This window comes from Triturus cristatus, chromosome 4_1 (assembly GCF_964204655.1).
Source record: "Triturus cristatus chromosome 4_1, aTriCri1.1, whole genome shotgun sequence".
NCBI lineage: Eukaryota > Metazoa > Chordata > Amphibia > Caudata > Salamandridae > Triturus > Triturus cristatus.
In genome coordinates, this window is record NC_140585.1 from 427,740,666 (window position 1) to 427,754,645 (window position 13,980).

General features: G+C 43.8%; 1 protein-coding gene across 12 annotated transcripts in view; it reads right to left on the minus strand.

The window, feature by feature from the left end:
* TSPAN9 (tetraspanin 9) overlaps nucleotides 1-13,980 on the minus strand; it is an 828,427-nt gene that overhangs the window by 50,990 nt on the left and 763,457 nt on the right. For all 12 annotated transcript variants that reach the window (XM_085652565.1, XM_085652573.1, XM_085652568.1 and 9 more), the window contains one exon: nucleotides 365-556. In XM_085652565.1, the coding sequence (XP_085508691.1) occupies nucleotides 365-556 (192 nt within the window). The remainder of the gene's footprint in view (nucleotides 1-364; nucleotides 557-13,980) is intronic.

Consider the following 13,980-nt stretch of genomic DNA (forward strand, 5'->3'; position numbering starts at 1 on the left):
AGGCGCTTTTAGTTAAAGGGCACGGGTTGCACATGCGCGGCTTGCGTAAACGCCATGGCTGTTGACTTACGCTCAAGAGGAGGCACTTGTTTTCCTTGCAGGCGCTTTTTATAAAGGGCATGGGTTGCGCATGCGCGGCTTACGTAAACGCCATGGCTGTTGACTTACGCTCAAGAGGAGGCACTTGTTTTCCTTGCAGGCGCTTTTTATAAAGGGCATGGGTTGCGCATGCGCGGCTTGCGTAAACGCCATGGCTGTTGACTTGCGCTCAAGAGGAGGCACTTGTTTTCCTTGCAGGCGCTTTTTATAAAGGGCATGGGTTGCGCATGCGCGGCTTGCGTAAACGCCATGGCTGTTGACTTACGCTCAAGAGGAGGCACTTGTTTTCCTTGATAGCACCCAGACATCCAAGAAACCCCGTTATCATGATGACGGTTCCTATGGCGATGACGAGGTTGGCTGCCGAAAGCGAAGGGAAGCTGGGAGAAAAGGTGGCAAAGTTTCCTTGGGACACAGAAAGCCATATTCCCACACCTAAGAGTCCACAACCACACAGCTGGAAGAAAAAGAAGGATGGATTAGACAGGGACCCATATTAGTTTATCAAGCAGGGTAATGTCTGTTTTTGAAATGTTTTCAAGACATATACTCACATTGTCAAGCCAAGTCAAAACATATTTATCCGGAGGAAACACCCAATAAAAGCAGTTTAAAAAACATACAGTGAAGACAAAAATAAGCGCCAACAGCCGCCAACACATATCGTATAAGACATAAGTAAACACATGGCATACATAACAAATAGTCTAAAAAGTACACAGGGTTAATCAAAGTGCATGGTGCTACTTGAGTGTACAGTTGCCTGAAGAAACAACCTTACACAGTCACAAGTTTCATTGACAGTTAATGACATTTTTCAATCATTTCTGAGCCTTAACAAAGGCACTAAATACATTCTCGTATATAATTGGCAACACTCACATTTTCAATTTCTATATGTACATGTTTATATAAATGTTTTATAAATGATATGTTTACTAAAAATATTATATGTTTGCAGTGACTGCGCATGACTGCAAGGACATGTCTGGAGGGGACCCTCCAGACATGTCCTTGCAGGCATGCGCAGTCACTGCATCAGCCTGCAAGAAGATCTCTAATCCCCTTTAAAAGTGCAGCCAGGTTGCCACCTGCACAGTGAAACACGGAGGTGTTGCTTTAAAGCTGGTTAGTTTTTCCCCTAAATGCGCTGCCCCCAGGGCAGTGTGAATTCTCGACTGCTCTGGGGGCAGCACATTAAATGCAATAGGGCACACTTTCCCTGTTTGTGCCTGGGTGCGCCGGGCCCAAACCGGGAAAAAGCATCCTATATATAATAGGGTCCCAGGAGCGGTAATTATACGAACCTCAAGATCAAGGATTTTGTGGACTCTAGAAAAGTGCCCCAAAGAAAATACCACGGGTAGTATAAAAAGCACAGCCTACTTCGCTTCCTTGTGAGGTACCAATGAGAACCGTCGAGGTAACTGTGTGGCCACACATCCATGGAAACAGTGCAAATATTACCTTGTACTGGCACCCTCAGCGAGACTGAACATTTAAAAAAGGTGCCAGGGCACACTTACTATTCTTTCGCACTAAAATATATGTAAATACATAAAATAAAATAAATTAAGCATCATAAGATTATTTTCCAGAAAAACACGTATTTAGTGTATTTAGAGCAGAAACGTCTTTTCTGAAACCACTCGCCATCGTGCTTGTATATCAGTCTATTTGGCCAGTTAATTGGGGCTTTATTTAGTTATTTATCACAGTTTAATGGGACATCAGGCCACGAGCAAGTGCGCGCAGGTTCTGCGCACAATTAAAGAAACATTATGAAACATCATTCCAGTTTAATGACTCTATAGAACGAGTTCGGTAATAGAATGCATACATGTGTCGTGTATAAGTATTAGTGGGGCACAGGAGATAATTACTGGCTTTCAATAAAATACAGAGAAAAAGCGGAGCATAAAGCCGAATTCGGGGCTTTCTGAGGTTTCAGGCTGTTTCTGTCGGGCAGGTTCACATCTATTGTAGGTCTTGGAAGAAGGCAGGCGAAAAAAGACAATATCTGAGGACATCGTCTCGTGCACATCACTTGTTTGTTTGATTCCAGTCATATCACATTTATAATTAATCCCAATGTAGACAGCGCTGTACCAGCAGTGCTTAATTTGTAAAACGATAAGTGCCAGGCCCCTCCTCAGAAGACTACCACAGCTCGCACTACCCACTGCCCCTGCCAATGTTGCCAATGACTGCCCCTGCCAGTGTTGCCAATGACAGCACCAACACAACTACTAACCATCACACTTCTACAAGGCTGACATTTCAGATTATTCCTGGACCCCCAAAGCTATAACAATGGCTTTGGAGGCATTTATTTGTGATTTTTAATGTATTTTGAATTAATAAACAACTGTTGTTGTGCTACTCTCTAAATCAGACAAACAGCGCCACCATGTGGCAGACTGCTATAACTCCCAGTGTTGACAGTTAAGTGCTGGTGCCGACCACCAGAGGCACAAATTAAGCACTGCACCAGGAGCGAACAGCAGCCCTGGAAAAGGTGTTGGTTCCGACACCATTTTGCATGGAGAGCAGAGAAGCAAGCGACGGGTACAACAGGTTCTTATAACATTGTGTTAATCACGGGAAATGTTTGGCTGGACACCCTGGCCTGCCCCTCTCTTCATTAGCACGTCATCCTTGATGAAGGGACACTTAGCACCAGAGGCTAAAGCCGGCATGAACTTAGCACTTTATCCTTCGAACGTCAGTGGAAAGAATACCACTTCCTCTGGCCACAGTAAAACCTACTCATGTATACTTCTACCATTCACCTGGTATGTGCTACTTGAAACACGTTGGTAGTTAGTTATTTATAGTATCCACAAAAGTTTCAAGGACACCCCCCAAAATGTTACTTGAACCAAGCACACACCCAAAACCAGCCCCCACCCTTCCAGCCTCCCAGGAAAAAAAGCCTGATGCCTGCTACGACCAGTCCGGCTGTGATCCCAGGGCCACTGAGCCTGGCTCTGCTAGAATCCTGCGGTATAAGAAACATTGTAAATGTTTGTGTGTTTCATGTTTTTTAATTACATATTTTGGAAGGCATCTTCTGCCACTCACGACAAAAGGGAAACATTAACTAGAACTTTTTGAAGGACTGTAGAATTTCAACGCGTGTCTGCTGTTCAGCTCAGCACAGGAGCTTAATTTGAGCCGGTGGTTTCAGGTGCTCGGCAGTGGCACTTTACTGTCAGCACCGACTCTTATGACAGCCTGCCACATGGTGTGGCTGTTTGTCTTATTTTTTTGAGGAGCACAACAGCTGGTGTTTTATAAATAAGTATACATTACAATCACTAATACCTTGCACCAAAAGCCACAGGAATAGCTTGGTGGGCATGCATTAGTGATTTAAATGTATAGTTAAAGTCTGAATCGTCACACTTGTAGGAGTGTGACGGCCAGTAGTGATAGTACTGTCATTGGCAGCACTATTGGAGGCAACGGGTGGTGCAAGCTACAGTGGCCTCCTGACAAGAGCCCTGGGAACTTCTGTTTTTACAAATCAAGCACTGCCAGAATGACGGCTATCACTTGTCTTATTCAATAAATTACCTGGGCCTTTTGTAAAAAACCTTTCAAGGAACAGGGTTTTCATAAGATAATTTTAAACCATAAATTCCACAAAAACACTTGTTTGGCGGGGTCTGCAAGCTCCGGAACAAAGTTCTACTTCTCAGGTTGTTGAGGAGGGGTTGGCAGCACCGTGAGACGCCCGCAGTGCAAGCAAGTGGGGGTGAACTGGAGAAGCGCGGGACTGAATCTACATCTAATCTGTAATCCAGTGAAATCCTTTAAGAGACTCGCTCCCGCCTCCGTCTGTTCCATGAGTCCAAGATGGTGGGCGTGGCTAAACTCCAGAGCTGAACAACATGCCTAGCACAGGCAGCCACCAGTGAGGGAAGCCTTGAGCAGCGCTAGTACGCGCACTTGGAATGGCTGACTGAAGAATGTGGCGGAGTACGAGCTCTGTGTGCTGTGAGATGGCAGGAGAAGTCACACGGTAAGGGAGTAATTGTGAAGAGGATGAGAAGAAGGTTATTTTTGGTAGGAACTCCCTACATGCTCAGCACATGATCTTAACAGGACCCAGCAACCTAACCTAACAAAAATGGCATCCAGTCAGGATTCGGGGCTATGACATTGGCATGGCAATTCACGGCCACCAATCTCCTGGCCACACAGTAAATATCCATGATGTCCCAAACTTCACATTAAAGCTTAAATCAGCTTTTATCTGAAAGAGTAAGGGCACAGACATGGGAGAAAACACAAGGAGATAATGGACGGAGCACTGTAACGTTTCAGATACTCACCCCCAGTCACATGGTTGAATCCATCATCGTTCTTTAGCTCACTTCACCAACCCAGTTCAGACACAGCTGTATGCAAATCAGTCTTAACCCTGTTCCTCATGGGAACAGTCCAGCCCGAACTTCCAAGCCAGGTCTTCCCTGGACCGGAAACAAGCATCCTTTCTCAAGGCTAGCTTGAATCCAGTGGCAAAGTGAGCAAGGGACTCACGTCCGGGCATACCCTGCCAACTAAGGGCGAACAAAGCAAACACAAGGAGATGATGGGTGGAGCTCTGAAACTTTTCAGACATGTTTGCAACTGAAGTGAGAAACCCCTTAGCTCTTTTGGTCCCCACTGGGAAGAAGGTCAACAAACCCCTTCCCTTCAAGAAGAGCGCAGTTCATGACCTGGGCGTAAAGGATGCTAAAAGACAAGGGGTTCCTTATGGTAATGCCACAAGTAAATGAATGGAGTTACTAATACTAGATATCCTGCTTGGGACACTAGCCAAGAGAGTCAACAGAACCAGCAAAAACTATTCTATGAAGACAAAGCAGGCTAGCCTAGAAGAAAAGATGGTCTTGGGAGGTAAAAGAAACAGTTTTGGACTTTCAAGAGTGTGTCTCAGCCAGTACTTTACACAGGCAAAGACAGAAAATGTGAATAGCAAAGCAAGCGCGATATGTGTTGCAGTCCAGACAATTCCAGCAGATACAGTGAGGATCTGGACCTGTTGTAAGGTGGGTATTCGATTCTATTCGGAATGCCTGGGCCAGGAACTCTGCCCTGAGAATCAGACAGAAGCCACTCAAGGAGATAAAGATAATGGGTTACCGCAGAGGCAAGCAAGGAGTACTTACAAAGATGGGTGGGCAGTCATCCTACAACTAGAACGGCCTCTGACAAGGAAACCTTACTGAATGCAACACTATATGGACAAATCCCCAAGCTACACTCTGTAGAGACATCACCTCAAGTTGTCTTCTTTTAGACAATTGGGGCTCCATTCCGTGGTTGAAATACATTTCTAATGTCTTTCAAGGGCTGGGGTTGTCCTCGCTGTTCCTGTCTCCTGCTACTTTATAGAAAGGAGACAATCACGGATAAAGAGTCTCTCTTTGGAACATCGGACGTGATGAGGATGATTAATAATAATAATATAATAATCCACATTTGTAAAGCACGAACACTCACCCGTAAGGGTCTCTAGGTGCTGGGGGCCATCGGGAAGATTAAGCAAGCTATTGCCCAGAGTCACATGGTGCTGGGCTAACCTGCCGCCGGGGATCGAACTGTGATCCCCAGATTCCGGAGTCAGTCGCCCTGGCCGCGGCGCCACACCTCTTCCCTTGATTGCCGAAAGAGTTGGTAAAGAGCACTGTTGTGGCTTATTATCGGACCCGCGGCAGCCAGAGCCCATTTTTTACCTATCTCTTGCACTAATGCAATGGGAAAGGTCTCTCCTTTTTCGATTTAGATCAGGCTCAGTACGGCGGCTCATGAGCTTCAGGATGCCAACTGATGCCCGGGGAGCTGCTCCCGGGGTCTGTCCCTGGGACAGGGTTTCCTCACAATCACTAATGCACTACATCTTTTTTTGTAACTTTTCTAGCCATGCTCGAAGACTTTTCCTTAAACCCTTTTTTAAATCTTTGAGGCATCCAAGATGTGTGCAGGCTTTTCACAACCTGCAATTCCTAAATCCCCCAATTATTTGTGCCAGGGTGGGTGCCTTTCTAAAAGTCGCTATTCGAGGCAGGAAATCTATGGAAGAATAATAACACCTGCCTCGAGATATTACTTTAGTCTTAGATATTTATGGTCTTTGATCAGGCTACATTTTATAGATGCACTTTACATGCAAACTCTATTTAATGGATTTATGCGCTGTAGTTTTCACTTCGCTGAGCGTTCCTATTGTGTTTTATGGTGATTGTGTTGTTTGTTTTTAACGTCAAGTAAGTATGCAATGGACGATGGAGTTATTTTAAATTTGTTTTACGACTACTTAAATGTTCTGTATTGTTTTTGTCTTTCATGGCCACACATGGCTGAATAAGGATTAAATTGATTGAATGCAACACTCAAAATGAGACAAGTGAAATGTGGAGATGAAAGAGTGATTTTTTTCCCCAAACCTAGGCCCAATCCCAGGTCAAAAGAGGAAGGAACTTTTACAGACTAGGAAAGACTTTTTGATGAAAAGTATACCAGCCTTATGTTTCATCCTCCTGTAATTCGAGTTATCCGTGAAGGGAAAACCTTAATATCTACCCAAATGGTTGAGATATCGATGTTTACAAGGAAGAAATGGAAAGACGCAACAACTGAGAACTACTAGCCTGTGCTGCGAAAGCCAGGATCTGACACTGTGCTGGATGGAGGACTACCAAAAGTTGCCCAACATATGGTTCAATTGAGAAATACAGATAATCTATGCTGACCGCTCTAATCTCACAGATTTTAAAGGATCTGACGAGATATCCGCTTTCCAGCTTGCATTTCACAAAATCATAAGGACTCAATTATTTATAGTAGTAGTGCACCCACTCCTAGCCCATGTCCCCAAACAGCAGTTCAAAAGAAACACACCACAATGCACGGATGTGGCATGTCACTTGTTATTGCATCATGCTCGCCACTGGTTGTTAGGTCTCACCTAAGCGGCACTTGCGCTGTCTCTTCGAGACATGTTGTATCCAGGTATGGACTTGAAGCTCCACCCATTTTTTTCAATTAGGTCCTGTTACTGTCCTTTCTAAATGGTTTCTTTTAATTCATGAATAGACTGAGTAGTCCCTCCTTAGTACCGCCTCTTCTCCTTTTGTAGCCTCCCATGTTTTATTTACAGCCTGTGAGCACAATTTTATTCATGCCTTTCTCCTAGCTGCTGTTGCAGGCACGATAAGCTCTCTCGGTTTGTAAGCAGCGAGGCACGCTTGCATCTTTTTAACACTGGCGGCCGTGCCTTTCTTTTCTTGGGCGTGGCTCGCCAAACTCTATTTTTTAACATTATATGCTTTTGCAAAGCAGCGCGGCACAGGCGGCGTGCTGCGCCGCTTATGAAAAACGTACAATATTGAAAAAATATTCGCCAGACTCAATGTTTTCAATATTATATGCTTTTAGTAATCAGTGCGGTCGGCACACGAAGCGTCCTGCGCCGATTCCCAAAAACGTACCATATTGAAAACAGAGTTTAGCAAGCTGTGCCTTTCTTTTGTTGGCGTGGCTCACTTTTTCATTCAACTTTAAAAATGGCAGCCACACCTTTCTTTTCTGTGGTGCGGCCTTTCTCGTCCCATGCACATTTGCAATACAATAGATCTCGTATTTCTAAAAGTTTGAGCTATTGACGTCATAAATTATTTATAAATGACTTGAGAAGTCTGGTAGAGGAAGTTCCAACTATTTCACGTCCCTTTACATTATCAAGGATAATGTGTCAAATGTTGCTTGACGGCCACCACTTTGACAGTCCGTGCTCTTACTTTAAGCATTACAAATGATAAAATGCCAAATAAAAGCAAACATATTTTACAAACACAATTAGAATATTTATAACATTTAAATAATCAAATCTTTAAAATATGTTTACAGAAGTCAGCAATAAACAATGCATTATCTAGGGCATGAACAAGACAAGAAGACTCCACAATCACTTGTTGAAATGGTGCATAGCCAAGGGGTAAATAAAATCACTGTATCAGTATTTATTACACAGGGAAGTGAAGTGCTTGATGCCAACAGGTTGCAACCTTGTGCTAAGACTAGCCATTAACACACCTTTTTCTAATTTCTTCATAAAAAACTTAGACACGTGGCTGTCATTGGAAAGTTTCTTGGGACAACAACCTCAAAGAATACTCCTGTGATGATGGCATTAAGGGCTGGCTCGCCGTGGTTTACACGTAGCCTTCTTCAGTACAAATGTTAGGAGATATTTATAGAATAATGTCAAATGGCTACTTTGATAACTTGTTCCATTGCATTTATTCCAATATTAGTATTGAATTATAGATAATGAACATTATTGTCATAACGGAAAGAGAATGCCAATGTATTCAAAATCAAATGAATCCCATCTTATTACACATCAGTAACAAATAGATAGATGAGGGAATCACCCCATTGCCTTTACCTGTCAGAAGTGCTCATTAAGGCTTAAGGAGTTTAGCTGCAGACACATACGCAGTTGTGTGCAAATATGAAAAAAGTGTTCTTCTCACAAGCTGTATCCCCCCATAAAAGTCAAAGTCATGACTGTAGGGGTTGTATATAAGAGTACAAAAGCAGTCTGCACTAATTGCTATCATCAGTTTTTTTAGCAGAAAACATATTTTTAGCATGTGGGAAATATGCGTTGACTGTTGCAATCCAAGTATAAAAGATAAGGAGGCACCAAAAACCATGTTAACCGTTACAGCGAGTATCCCGAAATATGCTCTCTATGGCTAATTCATAGTAAAAAAAAGAACATTTAAATTCTGAGTTAATAACTCCCTACACACTTCTCTGTCCTATCCTTGTCACCTCAATGGCGTCATTCCTGAAGGCGGGTGCTATGTGCATGTGCTTACCAAGGCAGACTCCATGTGTTCAGAGATTCTGGTCTTCTTTTGTTTCAGATGTCCTAGTAAACCATGTACTACTGATGTCAATATTACATTGTACATTCACCTGCTATTTCAATTTGAAAAAAACAAGCATTGGCAATGCCAACAGGTCTGGCTTTAAAGAAATCTTGTATGGAAATGGGAAGCATTATCAGTAAAGAACATGGGAATGGATATGTATTTGTGTGGGAGCAAAAAACAGTAGAGTAATATTGGTGTGAATTGAAAGGTCAGGTGACAGTTGCATTGTCAAACCAGACCTACACATCTATATAGGTCTGGTTTGACAATGCAACTTTCACCTGACCTTTCAATCCACACCAATATAACCCTACTGTTTTTTGCTCCCACACAAATAACATCTATATAGGTTGATTACTGCCCTCATCGCATCTGTGCTGCAGCCAGACAAAAACGCCATACATTATCTTTTTATCTAACGCACTTTCATAGCAGTACACTGTCATGTGTGCACCCCAAAATGTTCAAGCTCAGGCAGCTCCATAAACAGAATGATCGCAGCTGCATGGAGGGGCAAGCTCTTTATTGTGGAAGCACACAACTTATGCCCAATGAAAACATACACTCCTGACTCCCAGCTTGTGGGTGGAACCAAAGTCCCTCTCTAGTGATACTCACATAATTGTATGGCGAAAGCTGCATGTCAAGCCAGACCATATATTTATTTTAACTCTTTTTATTTGAACATTACTCATCAGAAAATACATGCAGGAGAGGAATACAACTTCCAATCAGAGTAGAGTTACCATTGAAGCCAGACCCTAATTAAGTAGGAGAAAGAAAAGATTGTAGTAAATGTGATGCTAATGTTTACCACCAAAGTTTTACAGATGATAAAACTATATAGAATTATAGTTTTACTGCAGTTGACTCCCGCAGCTGTTTGGTGGTGACATCACATATGATGGCACACTGGACATGACAACTGACGTCACTAACTGCAAGACAGATTTCATTACCACTGACTTTATTCATCACACCATTGCTCCTCTCAGTAAAATAAATTGTGTTTCTTGCGCGCTGTGAACTTGCAGGAAACGCAGCGCAGCCACCTCCCTGCAGTCTCACATTTACCGCCTTTTCTTTTACTCCCAATCATCGTTTATCTGCTGCCAGCTTCGCTTTTCGGCAGCAAACGGTGACGAACTGGATAGAGACTAGCGTCGGTGGCCCAGCTGCGCCACTCTCAGCAGGGGCTCGGCAGGCAATGATGGCACATGGCTTCACGTGGCTCATAGAGGCCTCTGATATATTAGAAGCCAAAATACTCCTGTTAATTCAAATAACAGCTAGTTTTTACGCTTCAGAACGGATTACGCAAACCACCTTAACGTATCATAAGCCATAGGGCCATCAGAATATGGAGGTAAAACCATGTAAAACATGCATGTCCTGTCCTTTCAGGCACTCAACCCGAGGAAAAGTTTGTGTTTGGATGGCAACAGGGCTGCGTAATCGGACAAGCAAAAGAACCTGGCGTCGACAGTCGATCGTGATTCGCCAGCTAGAGCCCTCCGGCTCTGCCCCTTGCTGTCTGTGGACATTTTGCGTTTTTTTTCAGCTCTTGCGCCCCCCAGAAGCACTGGACTGAGAGCTGGAGATGCCTGGCTTGGGTTTCTGGTGCTTCAAGTGATTTTCTGCATCGCTGTGAGGAAATTACTTGCTCTCTCCGTGGAACCATTCAACCAGTTCTAATTGGAAAATTATAATAACACTTCCCCACCCCTTTCCCATTTGGAAAACTGCAATGCAATGGCCTGCACCAAAATCAATTGGAAGCGTCAAGCTCCAGCGACATCTGTAAATGGCAATGTAGAACATGTTCTGGGGGGCGATTACTATGAGGAATGAGACAATCCTGTTCGTATGGTAGCACCACGCTTCCTGCAGCGCTAACAATGCTACCAGTCTAAATACAATATTTTCATGAATTTATTCTGAAAAGTCTCAGAAGAAAAGCAAACCATCTGATTTTCAGTTTATGACCGAATTGAGCAAGTGTTTCTAATACCACATCATTCACTTCACAGACAGCCTTGCTGGCTTGTTTGTCTTCACAGCTTTGAGATACACTGGCTAATCACATTCTGTTGAAATGAAATAACATTTATTTCATTTCAAGTGGGTGCAGAGGATTCCAAGATGGAGTGTCACACCATTCCTACATTAAAAAGTGACTTGCGGATTGGTCTTTTTTTGAAAGACTCATCATTGGGAATTGGGTAGGGGCATCACCACCATCTAGGTGGAACTCACACAACCACCCCATCAGGCAGGTGATATGGCCATCCGAGGTGCCTCTCCCTTCAATTACAGGAGTAACCAGACCTTGGCAGGCGAATGACCTGGTGGTGTTAGATACTCTTACGGTGGTACAGGCCCTGTCGAATCGATGTACCTCTTGTGCCTGATGGAACCTGCAGCTGGGGAACATCACAGAGGAGCGCCTGACCCATGGCCCTGTAAAACGCCATGAGATCCCTTAAGATTGGGAGTCACGGTAATACTTAGGATTAAATTTCCAGGGCAGGGGCCCAAACACCCTGCTGGCAAAGGGGATTTTCTATGCGGTACCTCACCTTAATGTATGTGCGGTACCAATAAGGTATAATCTGGGATTCCACTGTGCCCCGGGGGTTTATACACCACAAGGAAGGTAGTCCCAAAGATTAAAAGGGAACACTTGTTTGCAACATTCAGCCTTTGAAGAGATCAGAATCACTCTCCTGGGCCATCCAAATGAGTCCCAATGAAGGGATGTTTATAAGGTGGGGAGAATTTGTTGTTCTTTGTAATATACTGAAGTATTGAAGCAAGGTTTCTGTGCTATGGTCTAACGCCAACAAAACCTGATCCATAGCCACATATTAGATATTTATACCAGTTGAACACACAAAATAATTAACAAATGCCAGAGTTCACCACATTATTTATTGATCGAATCTTCAAAACTTTGGCTGCATTGGTGAAGCCAGAGTATGTTTATAATAATGATGTTCTTTGGCACAGTTCAGATTTTCAAGAACCACATAGATTCTAAATCAGTGTTTTGTGATTGGATGTTTACTTTACTCATGGCTACTTTCACGGTACATGACAGCAAGACACTCGCGTACTATACATTTAAATAACTGTGGTATGGGACTGTCACCTGCTAGACATTGGGAAAGGGATTTTATCCCCAGCAGCACCACACACTGACTACAAACTAAGTCATACACTGACCTCCATTGGGAAATTGCACACACAGCTAAAAGGGCAGAATAGAATAGCCGATGGAGACGACTTTTTAAGGACCAGATTAAAAATGTGTCATGTTTTTGTGGAAGAAAATATTATTCTGAACACCTTCTCCGTACCTTCTGGGCAGCCTAACTCAGACTACATCCTCCACTGCAAGGGATGGGGAACTGAAAAAAAGCCACTGGTTGTCAAGGGACAAGGGTTCGAGACTGCTAACAGCGGAATGCTGATAGTCGCTCCTCCGGAAGGCAGAGACACAATATTGGACACAGAGCACCTATTATAGACAACGAATACAGCAACACCAGTATGAAGGCGCACAATCACTTCAGGAACCCCGACCTCTGCTGAAAGTTCACTGAAGCACTGACACTTCTGTCCCCTCTTATACTCGTCAGCGGTCGGTCCAGGATGGGCCTCTGTTACAACAGGTCAGAGGATCTATGCAGGCCAAACCCTCTGTGCATGCTGGAAACAACTGGTCCACCCAAGATATGTTTCCTGGAGTTGTTGTGCAAGAGGTCGAGTACAGTCTCCTCCCAGTAGGGATGTTGACCCTGAGGCAGTTGAACTCCTCTTCGAACTGTCCATGATCTTATCTTTACCAGGGCAGTTCTTGTGGTCTGAGATGCAGGAATTGCTGGCCCTCACCCTGGGTGCCAGGACAGAATAGATTTCTTATTACACTATATATCAATTGTAACAAATATTATAAATAAAAAATGTGTTTAGCATCAGATGATTGAATCCAGATTTTTTTCAAGTAAATCACATGGATGTGTTTTGTATCAATACCTAATCATATTGAAACATGACTCTTTGGCTTTTTATGCATTTTGTGAGTAGAGAAAACATCTAACCACCCTGGCCAGTTTACAATACTATTGGTCAATTTAACAATGCAGTAATGTGTTGTAGCGTATCACAACCCACACCTTGTGAATACAAAATATATTTTCAAAGTTTTGCTTGGTAAACTTTTGACATTGGTCCTACGCTTGCCTTGCCACTTCCCTGACAACAGAGAAAGCATCAGTGGCATAACACAAAATGATGGGCCCAAGATCTCACAGATGTTCATTGTCCAGAGGCTGAAAGGGCCACCCCGGAAGGCTGGAGGGGAGGGAGGGGTGTTAGGCCCATGGATACCATAATTGCTCAACATGCAACTGACTAGCAAATGAAGTGAGAGTGGGTCCACAGCCATCGAAACTGAAGAGTGAGCGGGTCCACAGCCATGCAAACTGAAGCGCGAGTGGGTCACCAGCCATGCAAACTGAAGCGCGAGCGGGTCCACAGCCATGCAAACTGAAGCGCGAGTGGGCCACCAACAGTCCAAACTGAAGTTTAAGTGGTTCCATACCCATTCGAAATGAAGTGTAAGCGGGTCAAAAGCTATTCAGTGCATGTGGTGTCTGATGAAGCTGTCTGCAATTGCCACGGCAGGACTGCATTAAAAACAAGCATTGGCATAGCCAATAGGTCTTGCTTTTGGGACCTTATAAGTGTTTAGCCATGCAACAGTTGCATAACTAAATACTTATGAGGTCCCAAAAGCGAGACCTATTGGCTATGCAAAGCGGCCGCGAAAGTTAAAGTAATCGAGGTAAAGCGCGGAACGCGCGCCCGCGCACATGCACTGTAGCTGTAGGCTGGCCTGGTAGCAGTTTTTGGAGCCCTC